General features: G+C 44.4%; 1 protein-coding gene across 7 annotated transcripts in view; it reads right to left on the minus strand.

Moving 5' to 3' along the window:
• Positions 1–16,333, minus strand: part of ITPR2 (inositol 1,4,5-trisphosphate receptor type 2) — a 355,772-nt gene that overhangs the window by 79,226 nt on the left and 260,213 nt on the right. For 6 of the 7 annotated variants that reach the window (XM_081879044.1, XM_081879042.1, XM_081879043.1 and 3 more), the window contains 4 exons: positions 16,075–16,331; positions 14,053–14,253; positions 9,748–9,858; positions 4,657–4,752 (listed from right to left, as the gene is read on the minus strand). In XM_081879044.1, the coding sequence (XP_081735170.1) occupies positions 4,657–4,752; positions 9,748–9,858; positions 14,053–14,253; positions 16,075–16,331 (665 nt within the window). The remainder of the gene's footprint in view (positions 1–4,656; positions 4,753–9,747; positions 9,859–14,052; positions 14,254–16,074; positions 16,332–16,333) is intronic. The other variant, XM_081879045.1, reaches the window with a different exon arrangement.

Below are 16,333 nucleotides of genomic sequence, written 5' to 3' on the forward strand. Positions count from 1 at the left end.
GGCGGCCAAGCACATTTTCGCACCTAAAGCGTGGGCATGCGCTTCGGCCAACGTGGACCTGGAAGCGGTTCATCGCGCTCTGCAGACAGATTCCTTCACGCGCTCCAAGATGGAGGAGGTGCGAAGCGGCACGTCGAAGGACGATGAGTTCCAGATACGCGATGGATTACTCCTCCGTAAAGGGGCTCTCTACGTACCGGGAGACGACCTCCGCGCGAAAGTACTGCAACAGTTACACGACGCACCTAGGGCCGGACACGACGGCAGAATTGGTGGCCAGACACTTTTGGTGGCCCAGGATGAGGGGCGAAGTCGCGGATTACATCACTAGGTGCGACACATGCCAAAGGGCCAAGCCAGTACAGACTGTTGGAACCGCTACAGACACCGCTCGAACCGTGGGAGAGTGGCCCTAGACTTTGTCACTGATCTGCCCAGCTCGAGGGGCAAAACGGCAGTACTCGTTGTCATAGACATGTTTACCAAGATGGCGCACTTCATTCCTTGCGTGAAGGTGGCCACAGCGGAACAGACCGCCAAGCTTTTCATAGACCACGTGTTCAAGGTCCACGGCCTACCACGATCTATCCTGTCCGACCGGGGGCGACAATTCATCTCGAGTTTCTGGCAGAAGCTGATGGGCATCCTGAACGTCAAGGTCAACCTAGCGTCGGCAAGACACCCGCAGACCAACGGACAAGCGGAGAGGGTCAACGCTATCATGCAGCAGTACCTGAGATGCTACGCGAATCAACAGCCCTCAACCTGGGTGGACTACCTACCGCTGGCCGAGTTTGCCTACAACAACACGAAGCACGGATCCACGGGGGTGACACCGTTCTTCGCCAACAATGGGCGGCATCCCAGAACCTTCCCGGGATTAGAGAAAGGGGAGGAGGGGGAGCCACAGGGAGCAGAGGCCTTGGCAGCGGAGTTGCAGGAGGTCCACGAGCAACTCCGGAGGCAGTTAGAACTAGCGAAACACGCCTACAAGATGCAGGCAGACAGGCACAGAAGGGTTGGGGAGGACATCCAAGTGGGGGACTGGGTCTGGTTAGCGGCCCAGGCAGTGCCGGCCAGATCGTTAGCTAAGAAGAAGCTCGGGCACAAGCAGCTAGGGCCTTACCTAGTCGAGGGACAGATCAATCCAGTGGCCTTCCGGTTGACACTCCCGGAGGGATCCAGAATGCACCCGGTCTTTCATAGATCAGTGCTCACGCCCTACAAAACTCCTCACAGGTTTCAGGCGCCAGAGACAGCTCCGGACCCGCTCAGAGTAGCGCCCACGAAAGGGGGGTCGCCGGGGGCGGAACCACTCAACGAGGCCACAGAGATTTTAGACTCGAGATGGGGGGAGGAAGGGATTGAATATCTGCTCGCCAAAGAAGACACCCCGGCCAGCGCCAACAGGTGGGTGCCGGAATATGCCGTGGAGGAGCAATTCCTCAAAGACGAGTTCCATGCACTTTTCCCACACAGACCCATGCCGGCAGATTATTTTGATGAATATCTTTTCACACCCACACTCTCAGCCAGCACGTTTCAGGGGTTCTCATCAGCTGAGGAAACGGCGCCAGAGACTACCTCTCCGGAGGGATCGATCTAAGGCTTTGGTACGGACCGCTCTTTTTGGTGGGACACTCAACCCGAGGAGGAGTGGCGCAGGGAACTGCTAAGAGGGCCCTGGCACGCAGCCTCACCCGAGGAGACGGGGGGACAGGGGGGCATGGACGGGTTGGGGGAGGACCCTGGGTTCGAGCACAACTGCAAAGAAATGGAAGCGGAGGAGATCGACGTCGACGTGCCCGTCACGGACTGGCAGCATGCCAGGGGGGAAGAACTGTATCCTGCACTCACCCTCACAGCATTGGAGCACCCGGAACCCACGCCAGAAGAGGGAGAGGGGGGAAGGGGGGGCTTCGAGGGGGGGATGGATGTCAGGGACTCAAGAGCGGGAGCACAGGGAAGGGAGGAGATGGAGAGCGAGGGGGAGCAATCCGAGGGCAGCGTAGGAGAAGATGACAGTAGCCCGAGAGATTCCATGAGCCTCTCCAGCGAATCAGAAGATTCCCAGAGGGAGGCGCCGATGGCCAGGGCAAGGAGGGTCCCGGGGGGACGCGCCAGAAGCAAGGGGCCAGCGGGGACTCCCAGAGCAGCGGCTGGAGATCAAGACCAGCTTCCCCACCAGAGCGCAGTGGGGGGGAAGAATCCCAGGTATCAGGGACAGCGTCTCCTCCAGGAGGGAGAGAAGAGGAGTTAGGGTTGACCACGCCTCCATCGGAGAGCGAGGGAACGGTCAAGAGGAAGGTTGCCGGCTGGGCGCGCGCGCCAAGTTCAAATGTACAGGCGAGCGGCACAGCAGGTAGCCCGGATAGGGAACCAGGTCCTAAAGCCCGCCGGAAGGAGGGGCAAGAATCAGGGGGGGCAGCGTCAGAAGAGTCCAGAAAAGGTGAAACCCCAGCGGGCAGGAGGGCCCAGAGGAGGAAGGAGCTAAGGAAGAGGTGGAGCAAGGCTAGAGTCTTAAACTGGTGTGGAAGGGGAGGAGACTCAGACAGAGCTTCGCCGGTCTAGGGTTTAAGACGTAGAGCTACGCGCTGCGGCTTTGAAATGGAAACTGAACTTCAATAAAGACTTTTGTACATAACGACAGCCTGGCGTTGGTCCTCTGTGAGCTGGGACCTAGGGGCAGCTCTGACACCTGCCCTATACAAAATGGCTATAGTGCTTCCAGTTCCTGTCCCGTGCCATGGTGATGCTTCTCTCAACATCAGAGAGGCACAGGCTGAAAAAGGGGGTGGAAGGGGTTAAACATTTCCCTATAAACCTCTTGGGGTACGGGAGGTACTGGCAGCCCACCGTCGCCTCAATGGCTCGCCCTGGCACAGATCAGTGTGGGGATAGGAGGAAGCACTGGGTGCTATGCAATTCTCCTGATGCAAACCCCACCCCCCAAATTGCCATTGGATGCAGAGGTTCTCCTTATAATTGGGTTTTAACTGGCATTAAGAACAGGCGCACAACAGACAAGATGGACATTATAACTGTGAACGATCAGCTGCATGGAACAGAGGTTTGAAATTGGGAGAAGATTCTATCTTGTGCTGGCGGTAGATGGAGGAGAGGAGGGCTCTTTGCTATATTTTATAGAAATTTTTACATTTTTGATCCGGCAACCCTCTCCTAATATTGGATTTTAAACTATACAAGTGAGGATGGCTTGATGAAGAGATATTTAAAAGAAGATGTAAAGCTGTGTGTGGCTTGAAAGGAGTAAAGGCGGGAGGAGAGCCTGGTTGTTTTGTTTGGAAAGATATCGCTGGGAGTTAGAGGCTACCCCCCCCCCCGCCCTAAAAAAGACTTAAAGACTAAGAGATCATGGAGAAGTTGAGATATAACCAGTGCTTTTTTTCTGCGGGGTATGCATACCCCTAAACATTTTGTGAATCTAAGTTTGGTCTCATTGAGGGGCAGTATTTCCATATGAGTAGGATAATGAGAGTACCCCTAAACATGTTTTTAGAAAAAAAGCACTGGATGTAACCAATTTTTTAAAAAAGCAAAATGCTATGGTAGGGGCAGAAGGAAAGTGGCATGAGGGCTTTTTGTATGTTGGAAGAGGAATGGCACCGACTTTTCCCTCCCTTCCCAGACAGAGGAAGAAATGGCGAATCTCTGGAACTTGTTGATTCTTGGTGCCAGTGGAAGGGAGGGATCTGCTCTTGTCAATTTGGAACTGCTTGAGTATTATGGAAAGGAGCTGAGTCAGAGAAAAAAGAGGTTTTAACCTTGAAGTTGCCGCTTTGCCACAACCAGGCTGGAATACAACAACAATAGTGGGAGTAAGGAGATACTCCCAAATGCTGTAGGAAAAAGAAAAACATCATAGAGACATATAAGGCCAAGAGACTAACAACTGACTTTTGGATGTGGCATTCGCAGAATGAAAAGGAAAAAGTTATGGTTCCTCACTTGAAGCTTTTTTTGGAATTTAAATAATATAATAACATGAATAGAAATGATTAAAAGTGCAGCTGTTAATTATGTGATAATTTTAAAAAATGGAATGTAATAGAAATAAATAAGAATATGAAATGCAGTAATATTAGATCATAAAGATCCAACAAGAATGATGCGTGGGAGGCCTCTTAACAAAATTGTATTAATTTGGAACTAATTTGTGTAATTGGGTTTATATTGGAAAATAATTGACAAAATGGCTTTAACCTATGTTGGGCCCTTGGGACAGCACAGCCTCTATTTGCAAGGAAGGGTGGGGGAGAGATACAGCAAAAATGTTTTATTGAATTTAAGCCTATTTTATTTTATAATACAGGTTTTTATGGTTAATTTAGGTTCTTCAGCTTGTAATGTTCTCCCAAGAGAGCTTACTGAAGTATGATAATTTAGTTAAGAAAACAATTACGGTATAGAAAATAATGCTTAGAATGAATAACAGTAATGAAGTCATAAAGACAGACCTGCTTAAATGCTTGACCTGTTTAAAGAACTATTTGTGACTTGCGGCTCCCATCCTGATGTGACATCCAGTCACTGTCTGGGTGCAGAAACTATTAAGCGATATCAAATAATTTATTTTACAAAATGATGGTGACATTTTCAATTAAAAAGATAAAGAATATACAAATATTTACTTACCAGCTCTCTTGGTCTCATGTTGAAAAGGATTCTTTCAGCATTTTCACTGTCGTGCCTGCTTTCCATAATAGCCAACAAAAGCTTGGAGGCATTATTCTGAGGGCACAGAATTGAACTGATGCAGTTAAAATTTATTTCATGAATTAATGATACCTGTATTTGTTTTAATTGATATTGCTAGGGCTGCTTTCTTTATTAGATAAGATTTTAAACTGCTTGCATTTGTTTTTGAAAGACATAACATTAGTGCAGTGTAAAGCTAATTAACTTATTTCTTTGCAAGTGTGATCAGATAGATCAGATCAGAAGAATCTTTAAATGCATCAGCCACTATCTATAGCAATAAAATAAAATAAAATATACTGAAGATAGAGGTAAAACTTAACTATACAAAATGCATTTTGGAGGTTTACATCAATAATCAAATAATAGATCTTATTCTAATTGCCCCCACCTAAAAACCTTGCAGTTTTTTCTGTCGCCTGATCATCTTGATCTGCTAGAAGAAAAGACACAGTAGCAATCGTTGAGCTGCCTGGCATGGCAGGGGTAATAACCTCACTCCTCAAATCTTTAGAAAGAGTGCAAGCCAGAAGCACATGAACCACTGACTCAATACTGCCATCTCCACATGAACATGACCGTTTTTCCAACCGAATTTTTTGAAATCGACCCTCAAGTACAGCCGAAGGTGAAAGTGCAAAAATGCAGAAGTGAAAGTGTGTCTGTATTTTGGAACTGTTAAATTTTGCAGGTAGGGTGCCAACATGTCAAAATGACTAGGTGGGAAATAATCATACCATGGACAAAATTTCCTTATTGTGGCCAAATTATTCTGTCGCTCAGTATCATAAAGGCGCTGTCTAATTAAATTATTTGCTTTACGAAACCCAGTGTTAATAAACTTTTGCGGTGACAAACCAGAAAAGTAAAGCTTTTTCTTGACAATTTTAGTCCAACTGCTCTCATGACAACCTTGCAATACCAAGGGTAATAGACCAGTGGGGATTAAATTTAGGCGAAGCCAATAAGTAAATATCCTACGCCAAATTTGTAATTCAACATAGGGGAGGCTAGCCTCTAAACACAACGAAGCATTTGGAATACAGGATGGAACAGAAAAAAATTGCCATAGGAACTTAAGATTGAACAGCTTCAGTAGATCCAAGGTCCAAATCTCAGCTGCATACAATAACTGTGCTGGGGATTTAGCTTTAAACACTTCAAGTGCTGATAGTATGTGATTGCCACCTTTTGTACAGAAAAAGCGTGTCAGATTTTTGGTGCTTTGAAATGCTTTTGCCTTTGCATACAGTATTTCTGATGTGCTTCCCATGACACTGTTGACTGAAAAATAAGGACGAGGTATTTAAAGATTATCTATGGGGCCTATAGTTTCTTGAAAACACAATGACTTTAGTTTTCTTGTTTTCTTCACAGCCAGCTATTCCTTTTGGCAGTATCCTGTGAATTCCCTCAACTATCTTTTTAGGCCCATTTTTGTTTGAGATAGAAGTACTGCATCATCTGCATATAATAATATAGAGATGGTTTTTTTGGCCAGTTTAGGGGCGTGATACTCTGGGGATGTTAAACTCTGGACAATATCATTTATATATAAATTAAACACTGCGGGAGCTAGAATATAACCTTGCTTAACTCCATCTGTGGCTGGTACAGATTCTGTGAGCTGCCCATTTGTAGAGCAATGCACTTTCACCACAGTGTTTTTATATAGACATTTAGTCAAGAACAATAATCTTTTATCGATACTTGAAGAGTTCAGCTAATCCGACAGTCTTACTCGAGAGACTGAATCGAATGCAGCTTTCGGATCAATGAAAGCTACATATAGCACACCACCTGGTTACTTAATATTCAGGTAGGTAGCCGTGTTGGTCTGACGCAGTAGAAATATAGTAAAAAAAGAAAAAAAATGAAAGCTCATACCAAGAACAAACTTAGTTGGTCTCTAAGGTGCTACTGGACAATTTTTTTATTTTTTAAATATATATATACTTATCTATAAAATGGGCTAGTACAAAGCAATGGTGGATCTGCCTTGTCTAAATCCTGCTTGCTCTTTGGCAAGAATAGTTTAATCAGTTATCCAATCAGCTAGCTTATGTTAAAGATGCTTTGCATATAATTTGCTAATTACAGATAGCAAACTAACTGGTCTATAACTAGCCAGATCGGATGTAAGGCCTTTTTTGAATATGGGGATAACTACCGCTGTGGCCCAAATAACCTGGATGAATTGATAAATGAGATAATTACTGCCAACAGGGAGACCCACCAGCTCAGGGGGCAAATAGTCTATGCCTGGTGCTTTATTATTATTTAACTGTGAAATAAGGTTCTTGACCTCAGTTGTAGATACTGGAGGCCAGTCTGGAAAGTTTTCCAAAGATTCTGTTATTTGGTTGACCTCTTCATCTTGCCCATAATGGAGTGAATGATGATATTGCATCCCTTCATTGGGTCTGATAGTACGCACTGAAACATTTCAAGCATTCTCCAGCAGGCCTGATATTGTACACCAGAAGAGGGAGATGTCCTTATTGTGAGAGGCCTTTATTATGATATGCCAAGCATGTTTTTCTGCTTTCTGTTTTTTTCCATCTTAGCAGAAGTTTATACTTCTATATGAGGGGAACATATTCATTAATTAAGAGGGGTAAATTTTAGTTCCTATATTTGCGGTAAACTCTCTTCAGCTGGCTTTTAGCTGTTTCCACTCTTTGTTGAACCAGCTGGAAGATCCCATTGATCTTATTGAGCCACTGTTATGATCTCAATTCTCAAGTGGTCTTGCAACTTATCAGTCAAGATCTTAAATAAAGTTATAGCCTCAGCAGCAGAGGTAGCTGAGATGATAGCAATATGAATAGCCCTTAAGTCATCTGTATGAAGATGAGTCAGAGCTAGACTGAGTACTAGTGGGGTCCACTTAATTCTATGGCCTGCAGTCACACCTAAGTGTGCATTAGAGATAAATTGAGTTTTGGGGGAAGAATTGTTAAATACTGGGCCTACTAGTACCACTGTTAGAGGTAAATTATCACTTCCAATATTATGGCCCACCTCAAATTCCATGACAAACCTATATGCAAATTGCAAGATCGCAATATAATTTATCACACTGCCCCCATGCTTTGCAAAGTGGGTATATTCCCTGGGCTGATCGCCCTCTGTCATACCGTTTAATATTAGCATGGCTGTTGTAGTTGCATTCAACTTTGTGGAGATGAAACATGCTAGACCCCCACTGGCCCTACCACCTTTCGTTGAAATGTATGCTCAATATATGGCAGGCTGACAGGGCACTCACTGTGCACCACCTGCCAGCTCATGTACGATGTAGTGTACAGTGCAGTATGTACAGTGAAGTGTAGATATATACATACATTGGCCCCAAACATGCAACCCATATTGTGTACATGGAACAGCTGCCAGGGCATGAGCACACATGCAAGCACTCCAGCTCATCCTGTGTTTGCTACACACACTTTTGTGAATGTGTGCACAAATGTCATATTAAGGATTTGGAAATATTTGGGTTAAGAGGTCCTATGGCTGGGTCAGGATGGCATGGGGATGAGGGACCAACTCCCTTCTCTTGCGGGGGCCCAATTAGTGCCACTGCCTTCTGTTAAGAGTTTGGGTGTAATCCTTGACGCCTCCCTTTCCATGGAGGCGCAAGTTACAGCAACACCCAAGGCGACATTTTTCCACCTTCGCCGCATCAAGCAGTTGGTCCCTTACCTTTCCCGCCCCGACCTGGCCACAGTGATCCATGCGACAGTCATCTCCAGGCTTGACTACTGTAATTCGCTCTACGCGGAGCTGCCCTTGAAGCTGTCCCAGAAACTCCAGCGGGTGCAGAATGCTGCAGCGAGGCTCCTCACGGGGTCTCTGCCATGGGAGCATATTCACCCAGTGCTTTTCAAACTGCACTGGTTCCCGGTAGAGTACAGGGTCAGATTTAAGGTGCTGCTTTTGACCTTTAAAGCCCTTCATGGCCTAGGACCCTCGTATCTATGGGACCGACTCTCCCGGTATGCCCCACGGAGAGCCTCAAGATCCATAAATAGCAACACCCTAGTGGTCCCGGGCCCTAAGGAAGTTAGATTAGCTTCAACCAGAGCCAGGGCCTTTTCAACTCTGGCTCCGGCCTGGTGGAATGCTCTGCCTCATGAGACCAGGGCCCTGCAGGATCTGATTTCTTTTCGCAGGGCCTGTAAGACAGAGTTGTTCCGCCTGGGCTTTGGCTTGTAGCCAGTTTGATTCCCCCCCCCCCCGCTTTCTTTTTTCTTTTCCTCCTACTGCGATGCTACATTTTAATATTTTGATGTCTCAATATTTTAATGTTGTATTTTAATTTTGTTTTTAAGTTTTAATCATTCAACTTGATTTTATTATTGCTTGTAAGCCGCTCTGAGCCTGGCCTTGGCTGGGGAGGGCGGGGTATAAATAAAAATTATTATTATTATTATTTAAAAAATTTAAACTCTCATGTACAGAAAGTGCAAAGCTTTAGCTTATGCTTTTTGGCAAACAACACAAACCCCCGAGTGCATATCCCATTAGGAGTGTGTTTTGCCCAGGAAGGGAATGCTCCTTAGTTCAAAGAATTTACTGCAGAGGATGTTTTTAAAAGAAATGCATCATGCAATATCATGCAAGCTGACCTCCTGCTACTAGCATAATTGTGGATTACTCCGGCAAGGTGGCAGCAAGGTGAAAGTGCAACTGCGGGGCAAATCCAGTGCTCCTGCTGGTACATTTACATTATACCAAACTTGTGGCTGCCTTGCCCCTTCCAGAAAGCTGCCATGATACTAGTGGTGGGAGGTCAGGCACATGCTGGCACCCAACCCTACCAACCGCTACTGCACTAATGTAAATCTTAAGTCCAGTTCTATGAGCTGCTGTGCAAGTACAGCAGCTTGTGAGTTTGAGCCATGGGATGAGTATAGGTGATAAAGGCTGAAATCCTATATATGCATACCTAGAAGTGAGTCCCACTGAACCCAGTGGAACTTATTTCTGAGAAATATGTATAGAATAGCCCTGTAAACACTGTACCTTCAACTGAAGCACTAGGTCCATACGGTATTTTCCAAGAGGATTGATATCATTCAGGATCAAGGCAATGATAATGTCTATGCCATTAGATTCATGTGTCGCTATGCAGGACTAGAACATAAAAATAATTATAAAGACAGCAGTGTACATATTGCAAATTTTCAGATATACAATAATTCCTTGGGGCCTTAGGTGACACAGTTAGTGTTTTGAATCAGAGTCTAGGGTAACTAAATTTTACTCACAGCAGACTCATTGGAATAAATGAACAAGAGTTACATCAATTAATTTCAATGGGTCTACTCTGAGTAAAAAACTAGTTGAAACTACCCCTAGACACTGAGGAGAAATCTTGATTGACTCCTGTTGCAAAACCACAAATAGGAAATTACTATTATTATTATTATTATTATTATTATTATTATTATTATTGAAATCCAAACCATTTTTCTTTTTAGCATCAAGTTGATATAAAACGAACTTTTTAGTTGATTTTCAGATGCTGAATGGACGCAAGCTGTGCCTATTAGTGATGCAGTATATATGAATTTAATGTACTTTTTTGGAGGGGAGAAGGATACAGAGCTGCAGTCTGAACAAGCGACAAACATGTGCAAACCCACCACAAAACACCCAAAAACAAATCAAGCCCCCACTTTTTCAAAGTTTATGTGTTATAACAGCCTGAATTATACTTATTCCATAGCAGCAGTAGCAAATGTAATCTAAAAGCTTAGAATCGTAGAATCATAGAGTTGGAAGAGACCACAAGGGCCATCGAGTCCAACCCCCTGCCAAGCAGGAAACACCATCAGAGCACTCCTGACATATGGTTGTCAAGCCTCTGCTTAAAGACCTCCAAAGAAGGAGACTCCACCACACTCCTTGGCAGCTTGATCGATAACTCTGTAGCACGGACCAGCACAGTGTCCTACACTGATACTGCCCCATTCCAGAATCCTGAAATAATATTTCACGAATTTTGTAAATACAGCGGTACCTCGGGTTAAGAATTTAATTCATTCTGGAGATCCATTCTTTACCTGAAACTGTTCTTAACCTGAAGCACCACTTTAGCTAATGGGGCCTCCCGCTGCCGCTGCGCGATTTCTGTTCTCATCCTGAAGCAATGTTCTTAACCCAAGGTACTATTTCTGGGCTAGCAGAGTCTGTAACCTGAAGCGTCTGTAACCTGAGGTACCACTGTACTCTAAAGCACTACAGAAATGCTATGTATCATACAAGGTCCACGGCTGGATCTTAGTCAAACTAAGACCTTTGCCTCAGGCAGAAAGGTGGGATACTGAAAGGTGGCAGCTGGCATGTTTTCCCTCAACTCACCACCTACCCACCTCCATTTAGCATGCTCAGTTGGAAGGGACCCCTGAGGGTCATCTAGCCAAATCTCTGGGGCAATGCAGGAATCTCAACTAGACCATCCCTGACTGATGGCCATTTGTCTTTCCTGTTTTCCCCCTCAGCCAGGACACACAACTGGAGGTGGGGGAAAAGATAAATTTTGACAATGGGGCAGATTTGTCAGGTGTGCGCAGGAACAGCTTGAAGACTTTACACAGAGAGGAACCCCACACGCATGTAACAGGCAGGGAGCCAACTCAGATAGAGAGAAAGACATTTGGGAGGGGAGGAGAAAAGACTACCAGAGTCCTCTCCTCTTTGGGATGGTGGCGCTAGGGCTTTGGGACCACCCTCCCCAAAATATTTACTTGTCTTCAATGTATTGTTACCACTGTTATTCTATAGTACAGATCCTTTTTAAATTAAACACTTTCTCTAGAATTAAAGTGGCGGAAGTAATCAGTAGCATCGAAGGAAAGGCAAGAGAATAGTCCCTAATAGATACAAGGGAGACCCAGATACACAAGCACACAGAGGTAAGTAATCTGGCCTTGGGGAGAGAGGTGGGAATGTACAGTTTGCTGTACTTAGCCTTGAGATGGGAGACTGCCGAGCGCCCAGGGCAGCGCTGAGCTCCTCCTCCCGGCGCCACACGCGGGCAAAACAGGGCGGCAGCACTGCCATTGTCCCACACGCTCCACTTTTGGGGGCAGCAAAGGTTTTTTGGAGGGGGGTTGGGCCCGGAAAGCAGCCCGGAAAGTCGGCCTAGGTGAAGAAAAGGAGGCCGAGGAGACTAGGCCTTGCCTTGCCTTCGCCCCGCCCCCAACCCAACTGGCCAATCGGCTGTGTGCAGGGGGCGGGGCGAAGGCAAGGCAAGGCCTAGTCTATAGAATCATAGAATCGTAGAATCATAGAGTTGGAAGAGACCACAAGGGCCATCGAGTCCAACCCCCTGCCAAGCAGGAAACACCATCAGAGCACTCCTGACATATGGTTGTCAAGCCTCTGCTTAAAGACCTCCAAAGAAGGAGACTCCACCACACTCCTTGGCAGCAAATTCCACTGTCAAACAGCTCTTACTGTCAGGAAGTTCTTCCTAATGTTTAGGTGGAATCTTCTTTCTTGTAGTTTGGAACCATTGCTCCGTGTCCGCTTCTCTGGAGCAGCAGAAAACAACCTTTCTCCCTCCTCTATGTGACATCCTTTTATATATTTGAACATGGCTATCATATCACCCCTTAACCTCCTCTTCTCCAGGCTAAACATGCCCAGCTCCCTTAGCCGTTCCTCATAAGGCATCGTTTCCAGGCCTTTGACCATTTTGGTTGCCCTCCTCTGGACACGAGTCTACTTGGTGGCGTCTCATTTTCTTCACATAGGCTGACTTTCCAGGACCTGGGAAGCCAAGCGGAGGGTGGGGCAGTAGGAAGGGTCATAAAAAACCTTTTTTTTAAAAAAAAGCCTGCTCCAAAGGTCTTTTTTTACTAAACTAGGGATTATATAGCTATATAATTTCATGCATATCAGTTAATATCTTGACCCTGCTCCACTGAATGGAAATTTCAGCCTTCATGACATAGGAAAATGGCCAAGTAAACAGCTATTTTCATGGAGGAGGGTCAAGATATTAACTGATATGCATGAAATTTCATATATAGCTATATAATCCCTAGTGTACTAAGATAAGACCTTTGGAGCAGGCATTTTTAAAAAAAGTTTTTTATGAACCACCCTAGTAGGGCAGTAATTGTTCCTTGATAATTTGTCACCCCCCTCCATAAAGGCACCCAGGGAGACTCACCCCCGCCCCCCTTCCTATGCCCCTGGGGGTAGTTAATTTGTTTTCTTGTGTTTCTGCAAAGACCACCTGTGCATTCTGTTGCCACACACATCTTTGCTTAGATACTAATGTGAAAGCATGTGCATAAACATGCTTTCTGTAAGAAAAAAAATATTGTTATTGTTGTCACCATGTTAGTTATGATAGTGCCCATTTTACATATGTACATACATTCATATATGTACTTTAGGGCAGGAACAAAGATGGTGTGGTTAAATACTCAGAGTGGGAACCCCTGCTACTCCAAGGCTGCCAGGTTGTCATCAGGAAAAACAGGTCGGTCGCAATCTACTGGTTGATTGTGGGTGCCCTGAGCTGTGATCAACAACTTTGGCTTCCTAAAAAAAGCTCAACAATCGAAATCCATTTTTTATAGTAGGAGTAGATCACAGTCTCTTGGGAGTTGGACATGCCTGACCTATGACAATGCAGGAGGAAACAGTGCAGATGCTATGCCTGCTATATGATCCTTCTCTGGTCCATCCACTCTCTCCTTTGCTTGCTTTGGTGATCAAGACTATGGCATCACTCCACAGCAAGCATGGAAGGATGATGAATGGAAGCAAGACAGAACCGCTACAAAACCTCTCACTCAATCTTTAGCATGAAATGTAAAATCAGGTTCACTAGGTTGCAAACTAACAACCCTACAAATACCAATATTAACTGATAACATAACCAGAAAACTTACCTTACATGTGTTCACTCAACCACTTAAATTTGTGGAATTAGCACTGCTACAGGTGCCACATAATATCTGTTATGCATTTCAAAGGACTCAATCATTTAGTGTGGCAGCATCTACATTTTGGAACTCCCTGCATACTGAGCTCATGCAGGCGTCTTCACTTGTTTAATCAAGTCTACCCACTTTATAAATTAAATTAAATAAATAAACATGCAGCTGAAAAAATACGCCAGAAAAGGCCTGGTCTAGTTTGAAAAAAAATTCTAGGTTTCTTTCAGACCTGAATTTCCAATGGCATTTCTAGCAGCATAAAGAAATGAAGCATAAAGCATCAGATATTATCATGCTATTAATTAGGTGATGACACTTTTTGGATGCAGATTCAGTGAAGATTCTTCAATGGAAGTTTTTAAGTTACCTGGTTTTCATGGCATGGACCTTGACAATATTCAGTCAAGCTTTCCAGTGTTTGGTTCACCAGAGCTACATTCTTCTCATTGATGTACAAGCCCAAAAGTCCTAGTCCACCTGTTGTACTTCCACAAATGCAATCTAAAAACTGAAGTGTCTCACATACTAGGTTGTAGTTGGTCTTGTTGTTCTGATTTCTTAAAAAGTTCTGAAAATAGGGGGGGGGGTGAAACCCTTATGCATATGCAGACATCATATTAAACACGCTGGTTCAATTCAGTCAGGCATTATCCCAAACCATTGTTAAAGTAGCTTAATTATTGCAGCTTCATGTGATGTCTGAAGTGATATTCACTGCTTTGCCACCAACTGATAAACAAAAATTAGAAACCACAGTCTGAATAGCTTTTGTAAACTGTGGTCTGCACTTAGTATAATTTTGCATTATTGCATTATTGAATTGACAAACCATAGTTACGAACTGAAGAAGCTCCCTTACAGTGAGTCAAACTATTTATCTTTTTAAAAAAATCTTTTTTATTGGTTTTACAAATACAAAATACAAACAGAGAATAAAAAGTATATCTATATACTGTGAAGAGATTCTCCGGATCTCAAGACTCAGTATTGTCAACAATGACTGACAGTGGCTCTCCAATGTTTCAGGCAAGGAAAGGGTCTCTCCTAGTCTGAACTGGAGATAATGGGAACTGAACCTGGATGCAAAAGGACCGTTGCTCCACAGCTAGAAGCTGTGCTATCACAGAAGCAGGAGTGAATTTGAGATATTTTTGGATTGGGGGTTGAGCAGATAGAAACCAGCTCTAAACCATGTTCTAAATTACAAAGCTTGCTCTAAAGTTCAAAACCATGGTTAGTGCAAATTATGGTCTGAACTGAGCCAATACTGAAAACAAATATAAGGAACAAACTGTCACAAATTAGCAAATTTTGCATTATCATAACTCTCCTCCAAATTAATTTCCAGGGTTGAAAATAAAAATACTAATGTCATTCAAATCAAGTAGTCCTATTTCTAGGGAGCAGCACTGAATTTTTAAAAAAGCTTTAAAGATTAAAACATGTTAGTACACTGGCTGCATAAATCATATCGACAAGTTTATTTCAGTTTTTAAGATAAATATGCTTCCTTATCATCACTTGTAGACAACAAAGTTTTAGTCAGAGTGGATTTATTGAAAACAATGGACCAAAGGTAGTCATGTTCAGCAGTGGCCACCGGTAATCTCCTGGCTTCCCAGATAGCAGGTTGCTGGTGTTTACTACGGTACAGAGTGAGGTGCAGGGCACTTGGTGTGGCGTGTGGTAGTAGTCATTCTGTAACTCCCAGAATGAAGTCTCTCAGAAGCCATCATGCAAAAATTGGATACACTCTCTTAAGAGGTGTCCAAATGCATAGAGCACAGACAAACAACTTTGCAAAATATATGGTAAAAAGGTAAAGGTACCCCGTATGGGCCAGTCGTGTCCGACTCTAGGGTTGCGTGCTCATCTCGCTTAAGAGGCTGGGAGCCGGCGCCGTCCAAAGACACTTCCGGGTCACGTGGCCAGCGTGACAAAGCTGCATCTGGCGAGCCAGCACCAGCGCCGCACACGGAAACAGCATTTACCTTCCCGCTATAAAGTGGTACCTATTTATCTACTTGCACTTAGGGGTGCTTTCGAACTGCTAGGTGGGCAGGAGCTGGGACCGAACGATGGGAGCTCACCTCGCCGTGGGGATTCGAACTGCCGACCTTACGATCAGCAAGTCCTAGGCACTGAGGTTTTACCCACAGCGCCATCCGCGTCCCTAAAATATATGGTAGGTTGTTTTAAACTATTTACATTTCAGTGAGATGTAGGGTAGAAAGCATGGGCTGCAAAATATCATACAAAATAGCTTCAAATCTCTATCAGATGTTTTAAGGCCTGCTCATACAATGAGCTTCCTCCACTTGTATTACTTTCATACTTCTGTGGCGGCTACTCCTTTTGCAAGGTTAGGGATAAAAAGTCAAGAGCATACCTGAAGTTCTCGATTGTGATTCTCACATAATAACTGAAGAAATCTTAGTATTGGTTGCATAATCACAATAGCAGGACTCGTTGTCATTTCTTCTGAAGATTTTTCATCTACATTCCCGGCATCTGTTCCAGCACTCATGAGATCTATTTCTGGGTCCATTTCTCGGCGGTATATGCAATAAGCTTTAGATGTTGCCATCGAGGCTTCTGTTAATTGCCCCTTCATTCCTTCTTTCAGATGCAGATTTGAATCTCTTACT

The sequence above is a fragment of the Podarcis erhardii genome (assembly GCF_964252035.2).
Source record: "Podarcis erhardii genome assembly, chromosome: 10".
Lineage (NCBI taxonomy): Eukaryota > Metazoa > Chordata > Lepidosauria > Squamata > Lacertidae > Podarcis > Podarcis erhardii.